The 23,663-nt window shown below is 39.2% G+C and overlaps 1 protein-coding gene across 1 annotated transcript in view; it reads right to left on the minus strand.

The window, feature by feature from the left end:
• Positions 1–438: 438 nt before the first annotated feature.
• The window catches only part of GADL1 (glutamate decarboxylase like 1), a 172,227-nt gene continuing 149,002 nt past the window's right edge, over positions 439–23,663 (minus strand). Inside the window, exon 15 of the mRNA XM_060109971.1 lies at positions 439–612. Coding sequence (XP_059965954.1) covers positions 439–612 — 174 coding nt within the window. The remainder of the gene's footprint in view (positions 613–23,663) is intronic.

The raw sequence follows: 23,663 nt of genomic DNA on the forward strand, positions 1-23,663 counted from the left end.
ATTCAGAATACCCAGCCCACCCCCAGAGTTTCTGATTCAGTAGGTCTGGCGCCAGGCTGAGAACCTGCATTTCTAACATCTTTCCAGGTGCTGCTGGTGTAGGGATCACACTGTGAGAACCACTGCTTTAACCCACTAATTTCGATGTTCTTTGAAGAGAAATGAAAGCTTAGAACCCAGAGCCCACGTAGTACTCACTAAACTCTCCCAGGCTCTGCCCCAGGGATCATCTGAAAATCCTTTATTGCAGCAGTAGCACCCAGGCAGCTAAAGAGTCCTTAACACTACTTGCTTAGCATTTTGGTTTTGCTGGGCAAGGAGGGGGCATGTTTCCTATTTCTCACCAGAAGGGCTGCAATTTCCTATGTGTCCCCAGTTGCCCTGGATCTGTAACCCTCCAGGGCAGGACCTGTGCCTCTGGGGGATCAAAAACCACAGCTACATGTCCCTACCTAGAAGGTCTATCTCATCCAGGAGGAAGTCCATGTCCTCCCGTCTGACTTGAGGGCTGATCAGCACCTGCCGGAAGAAGTTGACCTTCCCCCGGTGGGGCTGGTAGCCCAGCATGAGGCTCCCCTTCTTCATCATCCGCTCCTTAATGGCCGGGGCCACCTGCATGGGAGAGGAGGGAGGCGGTGAAAGACCAGAACACTGAGGCATCATGATTGCATTGTACCCAGTCACTGGCTACTCACAGGGCAGCCACTGGTGAGGATGCCATTCTCACACACACAAAGTTGACATTAATAATAATCACCTGCTGAGAACTTGTGGCCTATGAGTACTGATTCAAGCGCCTTAGATAGATGAATTCACTTAATCTTCACAATAACTCCACAAGGGAGATATTATTAATATACCCTTTCCAGATGAGGAAATTGAGGTGCACAGAGATTAGATAAATAGCCTGAGGTCCTGCATTTGGTAAGTGGGAGAGCTGAAATTTAAAAGCAGGCAGTCTCACCCAAGCCCATGCTCAGAAACTTAAATCACAATGCAATGATGCCGCATTAAAATCAAACCAGGTGTTCTCAGGGGTCACAGTCTCAAAAGTATCAAATGTTACGTTCCCAAATTTGTTGGAACTAAAAAATACTCCAGTTCAGGCAAATCAAATAAAGAAGATTAGTCAGAAATGGATAAAAAGCACACAAAATAACAGCCATGCCTTGACAGTCTACCAAAGAAAACACTAAAACAGGTACTATGTGCAGTTATATTTTGAAGACTACAAGTTTATTAGTTTATTAATAGAACATATTGGTTTGTTAACAGGAAATATAACCACTGTGTCACTTATTAAGAGGCGTACAGTTGGTAATAAAATTAGTAAGTCTGGCCACGGCAGTGAGAGGCCCGCATACAGAAAAAAAAAAAAAAATTAGTAAGTCCATATTTTAAGGATTTCTGGTGAACACAGGAAGAATGGGCCCTGAGAGCCCAAGTGCACACATTGTTCTAATTTTCCACTTCCATTTTCATTTTAACTCTTTCACAGTTGCTGAGCATGTCCTCAGTGAATATGGGCAAAGAGAATAGAATGAGTGTCCTCTCCTGTCAGGAAGAGGAGACTTAGCTAGTCCAGAAGGGAGAAACGCATACTTAAATAAAACCAGGCACAACGTGATATAAGATGCCTTAGAAGAGGGGCATAAATCTTGGTTCCCAGGAACCCTTCTCAGAGTGTGACCACCCCACACCACTCTGCTTTGAAACACATCTATGATTTGTCAGATACTTCCCTAAACACAAGCCAAAGTACTTCATCCAGCTCTCAACAAAATGATCTATTCCAAGCTTATGGGAGGATCAATGCTTCAGACCTCTGAAGATATATGTTGGACTCAACCAGAGCCTTCTTAAGTGATGTCCAAGGGTCATTTTAGCTAAATACTTTTTTCATCATGTGCTCATTTTAGAACTTAAATCTTGTAAAACATGAACTATTACTGTGCTTACAACAGTAAAAACGAAGACTTACTAAGCACAGTCACACTGTCATTCTAGCGAAGGATTGGATGTCTCTCACAGTAAAAGGAACATAAAAAGAAAATATAAAAGCTTTAATGAAAAATAAATGAAGAAAAAGAAGATGAAGTCAGAGGTCAAGTTACTGAAAAAATACAGACCATCAGGTTCTATTAATGTCTGGGAATGTGTCACAAATTTTATTCTGAGCTTTTTAGATTAGAAAAACGGGGTTAAATCAACATCACCTCCATTCTCTTTGCAAAACTTAGTGACAAAGTCCAGTGGATACTGAAGCTGGAAGCTGGTAGGTAACTCTGTGTATGCTTATGCATGTCCATTTGAAACCCTTCAATTTGTATGCTCTTAGCATCAGTTTTCTTCCAAAGCTGTCTATGCAAGTACCATTTCTTATTAGAATTATAATATCTAGTGAAATAATACTAAGCAAAGGAAAAGTGGAAAGGAGAGTGTTTTCCATAAAAACTAAGTTGAATCCTTTGGAAAGACCAGATAAAGGAGGCGAGGGGCTGCCAGAATTTACTGCCATCAAGTTAGGTGTGATGGGAGAGCTGTAAAAGCTTTAAAACAAAGTCTTGAGAGTCCAGACCAAATCTGCCCACAGGTGGCTGCCTAGGTGCTGAGCATGCTTTCCATTTAAAGAAACGTGAGCTGGAAAGGACAGATGATTCCTGAAGAGTATAGTTTATGTAAGAACCATAGACGCCCTCAGAGCATCAGAACTCTGCTCAAGAAAAGCCTCATTTGCTCTTGGAGATCCTCACTTGATGGAAAAAAAAAAAAAAAACCTTTCCATCAAAAGATGGGGAAATTAAAATGCACATAGATGTGTTTTAAGTTAAAATATTTAAGTTACGTATGCATCACATATTTTTCTAGGATTATTTGCTTTAACTTGATCAATCCTCATCCCCTTAGGTAGGTGGGGTTCTAGTGCATATGTGGGTATCAATGTGTGTGTATGTGCATGTGTGTATGCATGCATGTGTGGATGTGTATGTACGTGCATTTGTGTGTGTACATGTGTGTTTGTGTGGTGTGTATGTATGTGCATGTGTGGGTGTGCATGTATGGGTGTATGTGTGCATGTGTGTGCACAATCACATGTAATTTAAACTTCTAACCCCCATTTGTCATTTACTGCTCTTAAAATCCTCCTAGTCACAGGGCAATGCAGAACTGTGGGCTGACTTAGGCTCATGACAAAGGTACATTTATTTTTAATTCCAAGAGCGAGTGGGCTCTTGCATGTAACCTGTAGGTGTGAGAGTAGGTATGAGAAGGCATGGCCCACAGTGCCCATGCTAATCAATGCCAGGAAGATCTGGTCCATGTGGGGCAAATGTCTGCCCAGGAGAGTCACAGACTATCAATTTTAGAGCTTACAGCTTGTGGTTCTGTAGACTTTTTTTAAAATAAATATTCCCTTCATATTTATCTCCATCTTCCTCTAGGTAGTACCCAGGGTATAATCCGCTCTGGCTTAGAGCAAATTTTAAATTTAAAACAGGCATGTTCTTGGCTCAAACCTAATTTGCATTATCTATTCCTATTTATTTTTCCTCTATTTTTCTTTCCCAAATCATAATTTATGCCTTACCTTTGGAGAGCAGTAGAATTTTGATTCCAGCTCCTAATGTGGCTCACAGGAGGCGCTTATCAAAATGAATGTCAGGTTTGCATTTCTTGTTAGCAAACCAAAAACATCTCCTAATGTGAGCAAGAAAGATAAAACTAAGAGGCACTCAGATGTGTTAATATAAAGATATTTTTGATCTTTAAATTCTTGCTCTTTGTAAGGCATAAAAATTTGCTTCCATGGGCAGAAAACCTGGCATCAGAACCAAACTTCTAAGGTAAATTTTGTCACTGACTTTCAAAAATTATAAAGAAATGACTAAATATCTGTGTGATTCAGAGAACCAGCTAAGTAAGGGTTTGGCAGTACAACACACATCTTATTTTCGTACCCATGAATATAAGTTAATTCCTAGAGGTAATTACTCCTGGCCAAGAGGGGAAAACCTCCTTTGTTTAAATACTTCATGGGGAAAGCAAGCTGTAAGCAACACCAACATCATTCATTAAATCTGCCACAAATTGTAATTGTAGTAGTGTAGTAGTGGTTGTTGTTATTGTTAATATTTTACCAACTCTTTAACATTTGCAATGTGCTTTTCATGTCTCTGATTCTCATGAACCCAAATTAAAGCTTATTGGAAAAGAACCCACATTTTTGCAATTTAGGGACCAGAATGTTCTCGTGACTAGCCAGCTTGTCACCTTTGCACATAAAAAAAAAAAAAAAAAATCAACCACTTCCTATTTATAAAGCTTCAGGCATAATCCAATTCTTGGCAGCTAGGATATTCTCTTTTGCTGATCACAGCAGAGAAACAGTCCTAATCCGACAAGATGGAATACTTACAAGGGAAAGAAAATATGTGCAAACTAAATGTAAGTATCCAAATATCGCCCCTAAATGGAGCACGCAAGGAGGAAAGCAATTTAGCAGGAGTGAGATTGCTTTCCAGCTCTCAATTATTTTACTGCTGGTTTTTCCCCAAAATTGTAAATCAAATTCTTTTCTCCTGCCTCAGTGCTCTGGTTCCTGCATCTTAAGTGGAGGAAGATCCTGACATTTCTATTTGGTTGCACAGAAACTTAATTGACACATTTCTGTAGGGTTGCTGTTTTCCCCCCTTAAATTATGTTTCAGCAATGATTTAGCCATTTAAACAGAATTTTGTTGCCACACCCCTGCTGCATAAACAGAAACTGGTATTTAAAAGTTGCTTAAACCCAAGGAAGAGAAAAAAACAACTCTCTCATTCTGGCCAAGTACAGTAATTTGGTAACAGATAACTGACCAGGTGTCACCAGAGCCTTTTATTAAAATAAAATCGTCATGTCTGTAAAATGACATTTCTTCTTAAAAATGTGTAACTTATTTAATGTTAAACAACACAGTTTTTTTCAATATACAAAGTGTTTCTCAAACTCTCTGTAAGGAAGTTCATTTTTTCCAGTCCATTACATACTTTTCTGAAATACAATAAAAGTGAATAACTAAATGAAAATTAATTACTAAATTAAAATGAAATAAAAAAGACATAAAAACAAGGTCCTACTGTATGGCACAGGAACTATATTCAATATCCTGTGATAAACCGTAATGGAAAAGAATATATCTGTGTGTGTGTATAACTGAGTCACTTTGCTGTATAGCAGAAATTTAAAAAACATTGTAAATCAACTATACTTCAATAAAATTAATTTAAAATTTTTTTTAAAAGACACAAAAAGAGGGCCTCCCTGGTGGCGCAAGTGGTTGAGAGTCCGCCTGCCGATGCAGGGGATACGGGTTCGTGCCCCGGTCTGGGAGGATCCCATATGCCGCGGAGCGGCTGGGCCCGTGAGCCATGGCCGCTGGGCCTGCGCGTCCGGAGCCTGTGCTCCGCAACGGGGGAGGCCACAACAGTGAGAGGCCCGCATACCGCAAAAAAAAAAAAAAAAAAAGACACAAAAAGAAAGTAAGAAGGTAAAAGACATAATAAGTACAAGCTAAATTAGTGTTTTTTTAAAAAAAATCAACAATAAACTTACTGTTGTTATAAAAGCTTCTAAACAGTAACTCTGGGTTCCCATGTTTTTCTTATGGCAGACACCCAGTTCATGGATCTGCAGGGTGCTGGAGACCACATTTTGAGGACTGCTGCTCTGTTTTAACTCCCTTGTCTCCTTGGGGGTGTATATAATTTTAGTTATGAATGTTGGTGTTATTTTTCATACTTACTTCTGCATATTGGCATAATCTCCATACCATTTTGAATCGTGTTTTTTTTTTTTTTTCACTAAACCACTGTGCCATAGTTTACCTAAACATGTCCCACTTGTTAAGTCTTGGAACTGCTTCCAATGGCACTTCAGTGAAACCATGAACCCAATCATGAAAACTCTAAATCAGTTCTTCGAAGTCTAGTTCAGAGATTATAAATGTCTCAAAATCTCCTAGACATTAGGATCTTTATACAACTTTTCCCATCAGATGCTCTAAGGGTGAAATAGTCACATTTTCACCTACAAAATACGGGGCAGCACAACACCCAGCATGACTGAGAAGATAAGCCCATAATTAAAGGAAGTGATCCCTTTAAGCAAATATGAGGGACAAAGACTACATACACTTCTACTGTGACTCTAGATAGCAGAATCATTCAGAGCTTCTAATAAACCCAGCAAGATTTGTGTTCTTCTAAATTCTCCCCTAAATTGATGTTCTTCAAACTCCAGATTTTAGAGCTGTTTTCTCAATTTCAATTTAATTAAATCTTCATTCTGTAATCTCTGAGGAAGCAAAGATTTTTTAAGGAGTAGGAGGTTAAACTCATAATAATTTGCACATCTTGTGGGTAGAGCATGGAGTGGGCAGGCAGACTAATAAACTGAAGAATAAATTAGAGTTTTATTGTAATTAATAAAACTTTTTCTAAGATTATTTTGCCTAAAGGAGAGTTAGTTGTATCAAATGCAGGAAATTATCTACAATATTTTTTCTCTCTATAAAAGTCACTTGAAAGAGTTTATAATTTCCTTATATTTACACTAAACTTCATACATCTTTGGCACCTTCTGTATTTCCCAGAACAGAGTTTATAGCCATACCAAAGCTACTCATTGCAATACATGGTTAGGCAAATAAACACTGAGAATGCAATATAGTGGGGGCTGATTCAGCTGCTATGTTGAATGTTAGTTGCTCTAGCTCTAGTTTGGTAAGCTTTTTTTTCTGTAAAATGCCAGACAGTAAATATTTTAGGCTTTGTAAGTCATACAAGCTCTGCTGCAAATACTCAACTATGCCACTGTAGCATGAAAGCAGCCCTAGACAATATATAAACAAATGAGCATGGCTATTTAGGGACTTTATTTAGGGACAATGAAATTTAATATTCAATATCGTATGATTTTCACATGTCATAAAATATTAACTGCTTTTCATTATTTTTCAACCTCTTAAAAATATTAAGCCCATTTGTAGCTCCTAGGCTGTACATAAATAGGTGATAAGCTAGATTTGGCTTTGGACATAATTTACTAACTCCCTGGTCAAAATGGAAAAAATACATTATGATATATAAAATCTACCCCTTAGAAGGAAAAAGTCTATGAATATTAGGTTCACTGGGCTTCTTTCAGAAACTCTGAATTGAGCCAGGAAATGAAAAAGTTCTTCCTGTCTCTTCTTCTCCAGGAGAGCATGAAACCAGAGCCACAGATGGGTGGGCAGGGTTGCCACAGTGGATTTCTTCCAGAACAATTATTATTGAACCATCACAACAAGTAGCTTGCTTTATATTGTCTTCACAAATAATTTGGGCTCCAAATAAGCCCCATCTTCCATGTTAACTTGAGGTGGGTTCTTCTGAGTAGGATATTAAAATCTAGCTCATGAAAAGAGTTGGCAGGAAATGTCCACACTTGGTACCTGGCACCCAACACAAAACTCTTTCCGAGACTTATAACAAGGTATGTAACCCCTTTCCCCATTTAAGTCATTTTTTTTGGTATAGTTTGGGGACATCTCAGATTTTCTGAGCCCAGATAGAGATGCAACACACTAATCAAGGTGAGGGCCAGAATTCAGGGCATGAATAGCAGCAATGGCCAGAATTTAAATGGAAGAATTCCAGTCCAAGAGAAGAATTAGCAAGAGTAAACCAGTCAGAGAACTTAAGTGGGCTTTCCACTTAAGTGGGCCCTCCTTCTTCTGAGAAAAGTGCAGACCAGCACAGTGACAATCTAGGAAGCAAACGGGGCTTTCCCAGTGCATATAAGCTGAAGGCCAATCAATCATCAGAGAAAAGCTACCCCGGAGAGATTCCCCAGGCATTCCTGAATGCCAGTAATGCAGTTATAGAAAGTAAGATGTGAGAAAGACTGTAAATCCTTTATTTGTTCATTACTTTCTCTGGTATTTATCTCCATAACTAAAGCATCATGATGGTCCTTGCATGAACCAGTGAATGGAAGGTCATCATAACACTGATACTGGATCACAGTCTAAACACAGATTTTCATCTCTTATTTTCCTTTTAGCTTCAATTAAAAAAAGATATACTCTCTAGTGGATAAGTGCATTCCATCAATTTCTGATCACGAAAAGAGCTCAAACATATAAGAACTTCCCAAAACTTAAATGAACATTTTTATCTTGATTTCTTCTAACTGTACATAAGAACCAGATACTTTGATTTCTTCTGACTGTACGTAAGAACTGGCTTTTCTAAATTTTAAAATTTGTATGGAAACACAAAAGACCCCAAATAGCCAAAGCAATCCTGAGAAAGAAAAATAGAGCTGAGCTGGAGGAATCAGGCTCCCTGACTTCAGACTATACTACAAAGCTACAGTAATCAAAACAGCATGGTACGAGCGCAAAAACAGAAATATAGCTCAATGGACAGGATAGAAAGACCAGAAATAAACCCACAGACCTATGATCAATTAATTTATGACAAAAAAGGCAAGTATACACAATGGAGAAAAAGTCTCTTCAATAAGTGGTACTGGGAAAACTGGACAGCTACATGTAAAAGAATGAAATTAGAACATTCTCTAATACAATACACAAAAATAAACTCAAAATGGATCAAAGACCTAAATGTAAGGCTGGACATTATAAAACTCTTAGAGGAAAACATAGGCAGAACAATCTTTGACATAAATCGCAACAATATCTTTTTTGATCCACCTCCTAGAGTAATGAAAATAAGAACAAACAAATGGGACCTAATTAAACTTAAAAACTTTTGCACAGCAAAGGAAACCATAAACCAAGAGAAGAGACATCCTACAGAATGGAAGAAAATATTTGCAAATGAAGTGACCTACAAGGGATTAATTTCCCAAATATAAAACACCTCATGCAGTTCCATGTCAAGAAAACAAACCACCCAATCAAAAAACGGGCAGAAGATCTAAATAGACATTTCTCCAAAGAAGACATACAGATGTCCAAAAAGCATATGAAAAGATGCTCAACATCAATAATTATCAGAGAAATGCAAATCAAAACTACAATGAGGTATCACCTCACACTAGTCAGAATGGCCACCATCAAAAGTCTACTAACAATGCCGGAGAGGTTGTGGAGAAAAAGAGCACCCTCCTACACTGTTGGTGACAGTGTAAATTGGTACAACCACTACGGAGAACAGTATGGCGATTCCTTAAAAACCTAAAAATAGAACTACCATATGATCCAGTAATCCCACTCCTGGGCATTTATCTAGAGAAAACTCCAATTCAAAAAGATACATGCATTCCTATATTCACTATTTACAATAGTCAAAACATGGAAGCAACCTAAATGACCATCAGCAGATGAATGGATAAAGAAGATGTGGTACATATATACAATGGAATATTACTCAGCCAAAAAAAATGAAATAATGCCACTTGTAGCAACATGGATGGACCTAGATATTATCTTACTAACTGAAGTCAGACAGAGAAAGACAAATATCATATGATATCACTTCTATGTGGAATCTAAAGAAAAATGATACAAATGAACTTATTTACAAAACAGAAACAGACTCACAAATTTCAAAAACAAATTTATGGTTACCAAAGGGGAAACAAATTTATGGAGGGGAGGGATAAATTAGGAGCTTGGGATTAACATACACACACTACTATATATAAAATAGATAACCAACTGTAACTACTACTGTAGAACTCTACTCAATATTCTGTAATAACCTATATGGGTAAAGAATCTGAAAAAGAATATATATATATATGTGTGTGTGTGAGTGTGTTTGTGTGTGTGTATTTGTATGTATAACTGAATCAATTTGCTGTACACCTGAAAACTAACACAACATTGTAAATCGACTATACTCCAATAAAATTTTTTTAAAAAGATATTTTCATTTTCACGGGTTTAACATATTTCTGCTGTTTGGATATATGTGAAATTATAAATTAAGGAAAAATGAACACTATTATAACAGTGAAACTTCCCATCAAAGAAAAAAAAGAATTGGCTTTTCCTTTACACATGCAATTCAGAACATATAGAAATGGGTTTTGAATTCAGCTAAATATATATCCTCCCATCTGGAACCTCTGTGTTACACAGGGAGGTTGTTGCTAAATGAACAGCTATTGAAAGAAAACATTTCCTTATGGTCTAAACATGATATAGTCCAAAGGAGAAAGTGATTTTTTAGTCTTATAAAAAAAAGTTCTTTGTGGTAATGGTTAGCTTTACATCCTTAAAATGTAGCAAATGGAATCTCTCACCCGATACTAAAGAAACAGTTGCTACCTCACAATACAGAAACCATTCCTTTGTATTTCCAAACACTTTAGAGTAAGTTGTCCCAAACATGACATTCTATATAGAATAGGCATTTGCCCTCCTAACACAGTTTGCTTTTGTCTAAAATTGTTCTGAGCTCACAGCCCTAAACAGCAGAAATTTTGCTTATGGCTGATCACACAGGTAGTTTCCACTCCCCCATCAAGGAAGAAACCAGTATCTTCCAGAACAACCTTAAAGCACTTCCACATTTCTAAGAGCATTTCTGACTCAAAGAAGGAAAACTGTGATACTGTAGTATGGATACATGACCACTGGACTATATAAACTCTGTTCAAAGCTAAGTTTTCACCTTATTTTTCTTTATATCCCTCAGAACCTAATGTAAAGCCTTGCCAGGAGATAATGCTATGCACTTGTCAAAACTCACAGAACTGTGCACCTTGAAAGGTAAACTTTACGTGTGTGTAAATTAAGACATGAATAAATTAACTTAAAAAACAACAGAGATTCTGAGAGGGCCATGTAGATATGTGAGATCATGCAAGTATCTTCAGCTCCTAGTGCCCCAGTTTCCTTATCTCTAGGCAAGAGATAATAATAATAGTACAGGGCTTCCCTGGTGGCGCAGTGGTTGAGAGTCCGCCTGCCGATGCAGGGGACACGGGTTCGTGCCCTGGTCTGGGAAGATCCCACATGCCAAGGAGCGGCTGGGCCCGTGAGCCATGGCCGCTGAGCCTGTGCGTCCGGAGCCTGTGCTCCGCAACGGGAGACGCCACAACAGTGAGAGGCCCGCGTACCGCAAAAAAAATAAATAAAATTAAAAAAAATAATAATAATAGTACAGATCTCTTCCTAAGATTGACAAAATATGGAATGTGATATTGTGGGTGAAGTGTGTAATGCTGTGAACAGACAGTCCATGATGGAGATTAATATTCTTACTCAAGAAGAATCTAGAAATACAAATCAAAACTACAATGAGGTACCACCTCACACCAGTCAGAATGGCCATCATCAAAAAGTCTACAAATAACAAATGCTGGAGATGGTGTGGAGAAAAGGGAACCCTCCTACACAGTTGGTGGGAATGTAAACTGGTATAGCCATTATGGAGAACAGTATGGAGATTCCTTAAAAAATGAAAAATAGAGCTACCATTTGATCCAGCAATCCCACTACTGGCCATATATTCAGATAAAACTGTAATTCAAAAAAATACATGCACCCCTATGTTCATAGCAGCACTATTCACAATAACCGAGGCATGGAAGCAACCTAAATGTCCATCGACAGGTGAATGGATAAAGAAGATGTGGTACATATATACCATGGAATACTACTCAGCCATAAAAAAAGAACAAAATAATGCCATTTGCAGCAACAATGGATGCAACTAGAGATTATTATACTAAGTGAAGTAAGTCAGACAAAGACAAATATCATATGATATCACTTATATGTGGAATCTAAAATATGACACAAACGAACCTATCTATGAAACAGAAACAGAATCACAGACATGGAGAACAGACTGGTCATTGCCAATGGGGAGAGGGTTGGAGGAGGGATGGAATGGGAGGTTAGAGTTAGCAGATGTAAGTTTTTATGATAAACCATAATGGAAAAGAATATATAAAAAATAATGTGTATATATATGTATACATATGTATAACTGAATCACTTTGCTGTACAGCAGAAATTAACACAGCATTGTAAATCAACTGTACTTCAATAAAAAATATTAAAACTGAAAAAAAGAAGAGTCTAGAGAACAAAATCTGGAAAGGAAATGGAGCATGAATTGTGATGTTTCCTTCTAGTTCTACCACTTATTGCATGTCCTTTAGCAAATCACTTGAGTTCTCTGTAGGTCTGAAAATGAGAAGGGTCATGTTGACCACTCTTAGATGCAAAGGATAAAGGTATTTTGGACATGGTGGCACTTGAAGCTTTTCTTCATGGTGGGCAGTGGAGACTAATGGAAACTGTATGGTCTGAGGTTTTTTGGAGGCTTTGCAGCACATAAGATCAAATATACTGGGGCTTCCCTGGTGGTGCAGTGGTTAAGAATCTGCCTGCCAATGCAGGGGAAACGGGTTCGATCCCTGGGCCAGAAAGATCCCACATGTCGCACAGCAACTAAGCCCGTGCACAACTACTGAGCCTGAGCTCTGCAGCCCGCTAGCCACAACTACTGAAGCCCATGTGCCACACCTACTGAAGCCCATGTGCCTAGAGCCCGTGCTCCGCAACACGAGAAGCCACAGCCATGAGAAGCCTGCGCACCACAATTAAGAGTAGCCCCCACTCGCCGCAACTAGAGAAAGCCTGTGCGCGGCAGTGAAGACCCAATGCAGCCAAAAATAAATAAACAAACAAATAAACTTATATTAAAAAAAAAGATCAAATATACTGTAATAGGGAAAAACAAATCTGACTTTATATTAGATCTGTTCCTTTTGCTTTAATCTTTGTGCTCTGTTGCCTGTGCTTAGTAATGCTGGCTCTGCATCTTTTGTAAAAGAATGTTGTGTATAGCCTGAAATATACAGGATAGCCCATTCTCAAGTCTCTGACCTTTAAAAGTCCATTCATATAAAGGTAAAAAGTTGCAGAACAGAGAATAACATGTGTTCTGTTGGAGGTTTACAGGAGCATCATGACCTATGTGGACAGCTGCAAGAATGAAGGATTCTGGCACCAAGAAGTTTGTAACTAACCATGCCCCGCCTCCCTCCAGTTTGACTTTAAAAGTGCTTTGCTGAAACCCTTTGGGGAGTTTGGGGTTTTTTGGGCACGACCCACCCATTGCCTAGCATGGCCCTGCAATAAACCTTTTCTCTGCTCCAAACTCCGACGTTTTGGTTGTTTGGCCTCACTTTGTGTCCGGCACAGGAACTTGCATTCAGTAACAATATCACCGTACTTATTAAATAGAATTCACACATAATTATAGAAGATTTCAGTTGAGTTGTGATTGACTAAGTTAACATAATGTTCATTATCTGTGATTTTGCAGTTTTTCTTTTGTATTTTGGAGCCATCTTTAAAAGTTAGCAAGTATTTTTATATGCCCCAATTCAGTTCTTATACCCCACCCCATGCTTATTTTGCCTGATGACTAAATAAACTAGCTCTATGCACATATGAGTGGCCAAATATCCACTGTCCTCAGGACAGACACAACTTATACTTGTAATTATCACAGCACTCCTTTTCACTGTTATGTGTCCCAATATAGAAGCTAAGTTATATGGTTTAGACTAACCATAAATGGACCAAGAGACTAGTTTACTGACTAGGGACCCAATTCCTGAAATTCTGTGTGACTCTGGACAAGAACTTTGGACTTAGGACTATGACTCCTATGGGACTCATAGTCTTCTCTTATGAAAAACTGATAATCCCTTGTAGGATTGTCATGTGGACTAAATGAAATAATATAGATAAAAACACCAAGCATAGGGGCTTCCCTGGTGGCACAGTGGTTAAGAATCTGCCTGCCAGTGCAGGGGACACGGGTTCGAGCCCTGGTCCAGGAAGATCCCACACGCTGCAGAGAAAGTAAGCCCGCAAGTTGTGGCTCTAGAGTCCACAAGCCACAACTACTGAGCCAGCATGCCACGACTACTGAAGCCTGCACACCTAGAGCCCATGCTCTGCAACAAGAGAAGCCACCGCAATGAGAAGTCCACACACTGCAATGAAGAGTAGCCCCTGCTCGCCACAACTAGAGAAAACCCGCATGCAGCAACGCAGACCCAATGCAGCCAAAAATAACTAAATAAATTTATTTAAAAAAAAACAAGCATAGAGTTGGCATCTGCTAGGCACTCAATAATATGAACTAGTGTTATTAATTGCTTAAAATGAATTTGCTTTTAATCAATTTACACTCACACCTGGTCTTTTATTACTCTATTTCATTATCTCTTGAGACATGAGCATTTGAAAGTGTTGTGAAAACATGACTTGTAATTTATTCTTTCTCCCCAAAGCATCTAAACTGTATTAAATAATTCTGAGAGGTTGTGAGTTAGCAGTTTTAGAAATTCAATCTTACACCTCATGTATGCTGCTTCTATATTAATCTTCTATTTATGTTCTAGGTTTTTTCCAAATCAGACAAAAATTAACAAAGCAAACTTTTTTTTTAAAGTAAAACAGTTGTTGATTATCTTGGCCGTTTGATGGTGGGGAGAGAAGTTTCCATTGAAATGTACTGTGGGCAGGGATGAGTTTCTATTGTATTCTAGAAATTTCTATGTGTTGTGTAATTTTGCAGCATACAGAAATATTTTCTAAGCAATGAAGTTACTTCTTCTTTGGACATGTGAAAAGTTCACATATAATGAAAAGGTCATTTGTCCCCATATTCGTGAGCTTGTATCCAAAACTTGAGTGTGTTGTCCTGCCACGTACATTTTTATCAAAGGAAGACCAAAGAGCTGTGTTAGGTGCTTCCCAAATGTGCCTGACAATACACGGCACCTGGATCCAGACCCCAATCCACAGCAGCTGAATTTGAACTTCGATGGGACAGGCCATTGGTCTGTATGTTTACTGACCAGGCACTCAAGTTCTTGCTATCATGATGCACGTTTGGGAACCTGGACAATGGCAGTCCTTTAACTAGGACGTTGGAGACATATGGTGCGGTAGGAGGTGAGAGGTGTTGGACGGGAAAAAACAATTTTGAGAGAGGAAGGAGGAGAGATTGGGAATCTCCCCTTCCTGAATTGCTTATGTTGATTTCATAATAAACGAGTGACCTTCAAAGAAGCTGTTAGCCAACTTTTCTGTTAATCATAAAACATGAAAAAGTATTCAACTTAATTATGGCCCAGGAAACAATGAAACTCTTCGCACTGAATGCTTAAAGAATCAATTTTCCTCTCTCGATATAGTTCCTGCCATTCCTTACCTGCTCAATTCTTCTCCTACTCCTTTGCCCTCACTCTTTTCCCCTGATGTCTCCCCTCTACAATTTAGAGGTGAGCTGCACTGGTGTGCCTCCCAAGCTTACATTATGTAAAATCGGTGGTCCAGAGCCCATGAAATCATTTGCGTCTAAGAGATCATTTCAGCTTGGCAGACATGGAGAAACAGGCCACACTCGGGGCATACCTTTTTTCAAATATGGATTTTTACCCTTATTTTCCTCTGGAGTATATCTCAAAATCAGCACAACATTAAAAAGTGCTACACTTTAAAAGCACTGCCCTGTCTATACGCTTCCCAATACAGATGAGCAAAGCCACAGAAACAAAGAGGTCAGACCTCCAGGAAGAATGAAAAACACAGCTTCACATGCGGTGTTTGTAACGTAGAAATGACAGATGGCAATTCCAGTAAACCTAATGTCAGTCATATATTCAAGGCAGCCAGAATGAACAGTCATAAATAGAAACCAAACTGAACTGAAAGCTTTAGCTGGAGAATGGACACAATAAATGTTTTACACACTCTATAAAGTAAAACCTTAATACTCAGTGATGTCACATGAGCTCACAGCTCCTCAGTAACTGTTGTGGGCCAACCCCCAAATGTTAGCCCATGCTGCGAGATCCCTATATTGTTCCTTAAAATGGCAAGTTATTCGGTAATGCTCAGCCAAGGCTGGCACCACCTCTCGGGGGCATTTGGAAAAGAGTCCAGGCATTTTGGGTTATTGCAATGACAGCTGCGTGTTTCTTGCACTTGATGTGTGAGGTCAAGAGTGACAAATGCTTCACAATGGTTAGACACAACTTGCCCAAGGAAGAATGATGTTGCCCCAAATGCCAGTGATGCCCCTGCTGAGAAACGCTGATTAGGAGCCCTGTGGGCTCCAGGAACACCTTCTACACTTTGTCTTGACACCTCTGGGTCCTTTCAGTTTCTCCCACAAGTTACTGACCTTGCTTTGAGTCACAACAGATGACTCAATTGATGGGTCAGCAAAGTAAATGGGACCCTTGAGGGCAAAAAACAGTATTTTGTTGTTTCCCTTAGATTCCCTTTTTAATGTTTCATTTTAATTTCATTTTTTTCTAGCTTTATGAGGTCTATTTGAGAAATAAGAATGGTATATATTTATAGTGTCCAGTGTGATGTTTTGATACACACTTAAGTAACAAAATGTGTTAGCTTTGCACATACTGAGCAAATTAACAAAAGTGATTATACATTCTTCCTTGTGGAGCTCCCTCAACACTGTTGAACCCTGTACTTAAAATCAGAAGTTGCTTTTGAAGCCACATACAAGCCCCTGTGTCCCTGACTTTTGAAGTAAAATGCTGACTCAAGAGTTATGATTGGGAATTGTGAAGAGGTAGAAACAGAGAACAGCTGTTGGGCTGGGGAAATGATGATAAATCCATCACATAGCAGAATCACCTAACTCCCAGTTCCCTGAAAGATACAGATAAAGGCCTGACACACTCCTGAGTTGTTTGTACAGGAAGCAGACCCCCTGCAGGTGAAAACTGCTGACCGCAAGCACATAGACCCTAGACTGGTTGAAACCAGAAGGTTGAAGATGCTGACTCCCAATTACCTCACCACCAGCCAATCAGAAGAATGTCCATCAGCTGATCACGTCCTCTTTGAATCATTACTATAAAACTCCTCACTACCCGCTCCAGGGGTACACAGTTTTGAGGGCATTAGCCCGCTGTGGCCCCCTTTGCCTGGCAAAGCAATATATCTATTCTTTTCTACTTCACCCAAAACTCTGTCTCCAAGATTTAATCCGGTGCTGGTGTACACAGGCCGAATGCCAGCAACACTTTTTCCTTAAAGTCATGGAAAAAGTGTTGGCTGCAGGGTGCTTCCCCTGGGGAGCAGGGCTGCCACAGAGGCAAGAAGGAGGCAAAGCAGACAGGGCCCTTCTTGGCCTCAACCAAGCTCCTCTTTACCTGTCTTACATGTTGGAGTTCTATGTAAGAATTTGTGTGACAAAAAGGGATGTGCCATTTAAAAAGACCAACTTTGAATTTGATTGGCAATGTATGTATTATTTATTCAAGAGCTATCATTTTGTAATATCTGCAAAATAGCCCTCTAGATGTTGGCCAAGGGAATGCTCCCTAGATGCTGAGTCTAAGGGCAGAGAGTGGACCCTGGGGTCTGACATTCTTGACCGGGTTGGGGAAGCTAAGAAAATTCACAGGGAAATATGTCTCCTTGCTAAAACTAAGCTTCTTTTATTTAAGAGTTAAGGATAAGGGGCTTCCCTGGTGGTGCAGTGGTTAAGAATCCACCTGCCAATGCAGGGGACACAGGTTTGAGCCCTGGTCTGGGAAGATCCCACATGCCGCGGAGCAACTAAGCCTGTGTGCCACAACTAGTGAGCCTGTTCTGTAGAGCCTGGGAGCCACAACTACTGAGCCCAGGTGCCACAACTACTGAAGCCCGTGTGCCTAGAGCCTGCGCTCTGCAACAAGAGAAGCCACTGCAATGAGAAGCCTGCGCACCACAATTAAGAGTAGCCCCCGCTCGCCGCAACTAGAGAAAGCCAGCATGCAGCAACGAAGACCCAAACACAGCCAAACATAAATAAATTAATTTAAAAAAAAAGTTAGGATAAGCCATATGTTGTCAAGTTACGTTCCAGTAGAGTAATAATAAATAACCAACAATAATAAATGACCATTTCACATAATTGAACTTAAGTATGTCCCAAGCGCAGCTATGTAACAAAGCCATATCACGTTCCAGGGGCTCTGTTGCCTCTGGCAGGTAATCATCATTCCATTCCCATGCTCTCACTCTCCTGTAAGTGCCCCAGGGTTTCAACTCATCCGCTGGCCACTTGAATGTCCTCTTTTTAAGAACTGCTTGTTCATGTTCTTTGCCCATTTTGGGTAATCATCTTTTTCTTACTGATTTAGAAGAACTCTATGTTGGTAAGAACATTATCTGATGGCTTTACACATTGCAAGTGATTTATCTGCTTTTAACTTGGTTTTCAGTAGCTTTAATTACATATTACAATTTTTAACCCTTAAAATCCTTAACAAAACCAAGAAACAAGTAATTGAACTGTTACTCCAGCATTTACTGCCTGGCAAACTTAAGAACATATTCCATAACCTCTAAAAACTTACATTTTTCTTATAGCATAATTTCTCCTTAATGTGGTACAAGATGAGTGTTTAATAAACCCAAACTTCTTCTTAAGTTCTACTAATTAACCCAAGGCTGAAGTCTCAGGCAAAGTGGGCTGTGTTTGTATTTCAAGGACATGATGAGAGCTAACTTCAAGTTTTCTCCGAAGCGTATTTTTATTCTCTCAGGGTCAGAATTCTGAAAACAGTATTTTATCAAGCTAGCTTTCTCTAACTGCATATGCAAATAGAACCAGTTTTGGAGTTTCAAAAGAGTTTCATCTTAACCATTTTTTTCCAGTCTGAAGAATACCATTGTCATATATTGTTAAGAAAATTATCTTTCTTTTTCTTTAGTCATAATATCATAGCTAAGGTTTTTTCTAATGAATTGAACCTGAATTTCCCATTTTACAAAGGACAACAAAGATACCAATCACACAAATGGAATATACACTCATACACCAGAAAACACAACTGTCACAAATCCTCCGAGAGATGACCGATAAAGTCCCAAACAGTTCCCAACACAAACAGGCCTCAACGTCAGACACACATCAGAACCAACTAGCAAAACACCCAAATGACACTTCGTGCTCAAAAGAGAAGTTTGCCGGCTGCACACCGGTGGACTTACTCGGTCTTGGAGCTCGTCAGCTCTTCCAGAGGCATCTTTCCATTCTACCAAGGGAAAGCGTACATTGGCAGCCAGGGCTGAGCAGGGGAGAAACAGGGAGAAGCCCCAAAACAAATGGTTTGGGCAGCTGCTAGGAATGTCCACGCCAGACCCGTCTCAAGGCAGGGCCAGTGAGACACAACCAGGAAGCTCCTCGCAGCCATCCCAGCGTGTCTTCAGGGCGGAGGCCCTGCTCAGGAAAACCCGGGAGCCAGATATCGCGAGAGCCCAGCCTCACGCTGGGAACCAAATACTTACCTAAAGTGGCTCCAGCTGCTTGCCGCTCAAAAGCCAATAAAGAGGCAAGCCTGGTGGAAGGGAAAGCTTGCTTTATTTTGGAGGCCAGCAACCAGGTTGGGGGGCAGGCTCCTGTCCAAAGGCCGACTCCTCCCACTGACAATCAGTCGGCAAGAGCTTTTATAGACAAAGGGAGGGGGCTACATGCAGAAATAGCACAGTCAGCTCTGAAAGTCATCTTGAAACTGGTCATCGGTGGTCTGACCACCATCATCTTGATTGTTTTAAGTACAGTTAATCTTCAGTTCCAGGGTGGGTTTGTTCTTTGAGGCCAGTTCTCAGAACTGCAGCAGCTTATGTCATGGCAACAGTCTGGTCATCATGTATTAACCTCTTCCACCTGGTGGGGGTTTCAGTATCTATAAGACAGCTCGCAGGACATGGCTCAGAATATTATCTATAGCCCTTGAGGAGGAACTAAAGGTCCTTGACTTTGCTTCATGACTAAACTATTATTATTTAGTCTTGTTGGACTGTTTACCTTTGTTTCTGCATTTTCTCACTTCTCTGATTAAACTTATTCTTTGGCTGAAGTTTTCCCCCAGACAAAAAGGGGGCTGAGAACGTAGGGGGTCAAGGACCATAGGGTCCTGCTCCATTTCAGATGGACCTAGCCATGATCATATTAAGTGAAGTAAGTCAGACAGAGAAAGACAAGTATCACATGATACCACTTATATGTGGAATCTAAAAAATGATACAAATCATCTTACTGACAAAACAGAAACAAATTCACAGACATAAAAAACAAACTTATGGGGCCTCCCTGGTGGCGCAGTGGTTGAGAGTCCACCTGCCGATGCAGGGGACACGGGTTCGTGCCCCAGTCCGGGAAGATCCCACATGCCGCGGAGCGGCTAGGTCCGTGAGCCATGGCCGCTGAGCCTGCGCGTCTGGAGCCTGTGCTCCGCAACGGGAGAGGCCACAACAGTGAGAGGCCTGCGTACTGCAAAAAACAAAAAAACAAAAAAACAAAAAACAAACTTATGGTTGCCAAAGGGGAAAGGGAGTGACGGGGGAAAGGGAGTGACAGATAAATTAGGAGTTTAGGAGTAACAGATATACACTATTTATAAAATGGTAAACAAAGACCTACTATAGCACAGGGAATTATATTCAATATCTGGTAATAACCAAAATAGAAGAGAATCTGAAAAAGGTGTATATATATATATATATATATATATATATACACACACATATATATCTGAATCACTTTGCTGTTCACCTGAAACTAATATGATATTATAAATCAACTATACTTCAATTAAAAAAAAGAAGGGATACAAAGAGGAAAAAAGAAACTTCTACTGATATGATTAAAATGATATTAGGCCTATATATTAATGAGGGAAAATTAATCTTCTCATCTATAATTATGGTGTTTTCCAGTTTCTTTTTTTTATTATATGAATGGTTTATTTGCTTCATCTTATTATGAATATTATACATACTCAGCATAAAACACATACATGTGCATGTATGCATACACGTACAAATCACCATCACCACCATTAAAAATATTATAAATTAGAAAATAAAGATATCCAAAATATTATGACCCAGTGATAATATCCATCTCTATTTAACAAGAAAATTCTTAATTCACAGATGTCCATAAACTGGGTATACAAGGGCTATTCTGGGTCCCGTTCTCTTCTTTCTTCACTATATCATTCTTCATAAGTCTTAAATTTTTTTTTGAATTTTATTTTATTTTTTTATACAGCAGGTTCTTATTAGTCATCCATTTTATATACATCAGTGTATACATGTCAATCTTAATCTCCCAATTCATCCCACCCCCACCCCCACCCCCCACTGCTTTCCCCCCTTGGTGTCCGTACATTTGTTCTCTACATCTGTGTCTCAATTTCTGCCCTGCAAACGGGTTCATCTGTACCATTTCTAGGTCCCATATACATGTGTTAATATACGATATTTATTTTTCTCTTTCTGACTTCACTCTGTATGACAGTCTCTAGATCAATCCACATCTTTGCAAATGACCCAATTTCATTCCTTTTTATGGCTGAGTAATATTCCATTGTATATATGTACCACGACTTCTTTATCCATTTGTCTGTCGATGGGCATTTAGGTTGCTTCCATGACCTGGCTATTGTAAATACTGCTGCAATGAACACTGGGTGCATGTGTCTTTCTGAATTACAGTTTTCTCTGGGTACATGCCCAGTAGTGGGATTGCTGGGTCATATTTTTAGTGTTTTAAGGAACCTCCATACTGTTCTCCATAGTGGCTGTATCAATTTACATTCCCACCAACAGTGCAAGAGGGTTCCCTTTTCTCTACAAACTCTCCAGCATTAGTTGTTTGTAGATTTTCTGATGAGGCCCATTCCAACTGGTGTGAGGTGATACCTCATGGTAGTTTTCAGTTGCATTTCTCTACTAATTAGTGATGTTGAGCAGCTTTTCATGTGCTTCTTGGCCATCTGTATGTCTTATTTGGAGAAATGTCTATTTAGGTCTTCTGCCAATTTTTGTATTGGGTTGTTTGTTTTTTTAATATTGAGCTGCATGAGCTGTTTATATATTTTGAGATTAATCCTTTGTCAGTTGATTCGTTTGCAAATATTTTCTTCCATTCTGAGGGTTGTCTTTTTGTCTTGTTTATGGTTTCCTCTGCTGTGCAAAAGCTTTTAAGTTTCATTCGGTCCCATTTGTTTATCTTTGTTTTTATTTTCATTACTCTAGGAGGTGGATCAAAAAAGATCTTGCTGTGATTTATGTCAAAGAGTGTTCTTCCTATGTTTTCCTCTAAGAGTTTTATAGTGTCCTGTCTTACATTTAGGTCTCCAATACATTTTGAGTTTATTTTTGTGTATGGTGTTAGGAAGTGTTCTAATTTCATTCTTTTACATGTAGCTGTCCAGTTTTCCCAGCACCACTTATTGAAGAGACTGTCTTTTCTCCATTGTATATCCTTGCCTCCTTTGTCATAGATTAATTGACCATAGGTGCGTGGGTTTATCTCTGGGCTTTCTACCATGTTCCATTGATCTATATTTCTGTTTTTGTGCCAGTACCATATTATCTTGATTACTACAGCTATACTGTAGCATATACTATACTACAGTATAGTCTGAAGTCAGGTAGCCTGATCCCTCCATCTCCGATTTTTTCCCCAAGACTGCTTTGGCTATTTGGGGTCTTTTGTGTCTCCATACAAATTTTAAGATTTTTTGTTCTAGTTCTATAAAAAATGCCATTGGTAATTTGATAGAATAGAATCTGTAGATTGCTTTGGGTAGTATAGTCATTTTCACAATATTGATTCTTCCAATCCAAGAACATGGTATATCTCTCCATTTATTGGTATCATCTTTAATTTCTTTCTTCGGTATCTTATAGTTTTCTGCATACACGTCTTTTGTCTCCCTCGGTAGGTTTATTCCTAGGTATTTTATTCTTTTTGTTGCAATGGTAAATGGGAGTGTTTCCTTAGTTTCTCTTTCAGATTTTTCGTCATTAGTGTATAGGAATGCAAGAGTTTTCTGTGCATTAATTTTGCATCCTGCTACTTTACCAAATTCATTGATTAGCTCTAGTAGTTTTCTGCCGGCATCTTTAGGATTCTCTATGTATAGCATCTTGTCATCTGAAAACAATGACAGTTTTACTCCTTCTTTCCCAGTTTGGATTCCTTTTATTTCTTTTTCTTCTCTGACTGCCGTGGCTAGAACTTCCAAAACTATGTTGAATAATAGTGGTGAGAGTGGACATCCTTGTCTTATTCCTGATCTTACAGGAAATGCTTTCAGTTTTTCACCATTGAGAATGATGTTTGCTGTGGGTTTGTCATATATGACCTTTATTATGTTGAGGTAGGTTCCCTCTATGCCCGCTTTCTGAAAAGTTTTTATCATAAGTGGGTGTTGAATTTTGTCAAAAGCTTTTTCTGCATCTAATGAGATAATCATATAGTTTTTATTCTTCAATTTGTTAATATGGTGTATCACATTCACTGATTTGCATATATTGAAGAAGCCTTGCATCCCTGGGATAAATCCCACTTCATCATGGTGTATGACCCTTTTAATGTGTTGTTGGATTCTGTTTGCTTGTATTTTGTTGAGGATTTTTTCATCTATATTCATCAGTGATATTGGTCTGTAATTTTCTTTTTTTGTAGTATGTTTGTCTGGTTTTGATAGCAGGGTGATGGTGGCCTCACAGAATGAGTTTGGGAGTGTTCCTTCTTCTGAAATTTTTTGGAAGAGTTTGAGAAGGATGGGTGTTAGCTCTTCTCTAA

The sequence above is a fragment of the Mesoplodon densirostris genome, chromosome 10 (assembly GCF_025265405.1).
Source record: "Mesoplodon densirostris isolate mMesDen1 chromosome 10, mMesDen1 primary haplotype, whole genome shotgun sequence".
NCBI classification, from domain to species: Eukaryota; Metazoa; Chordata; class Mammalia; order Artiodactyla; family Ziphiidae; genus Mesoplodon; species Mesoplodon densirostris.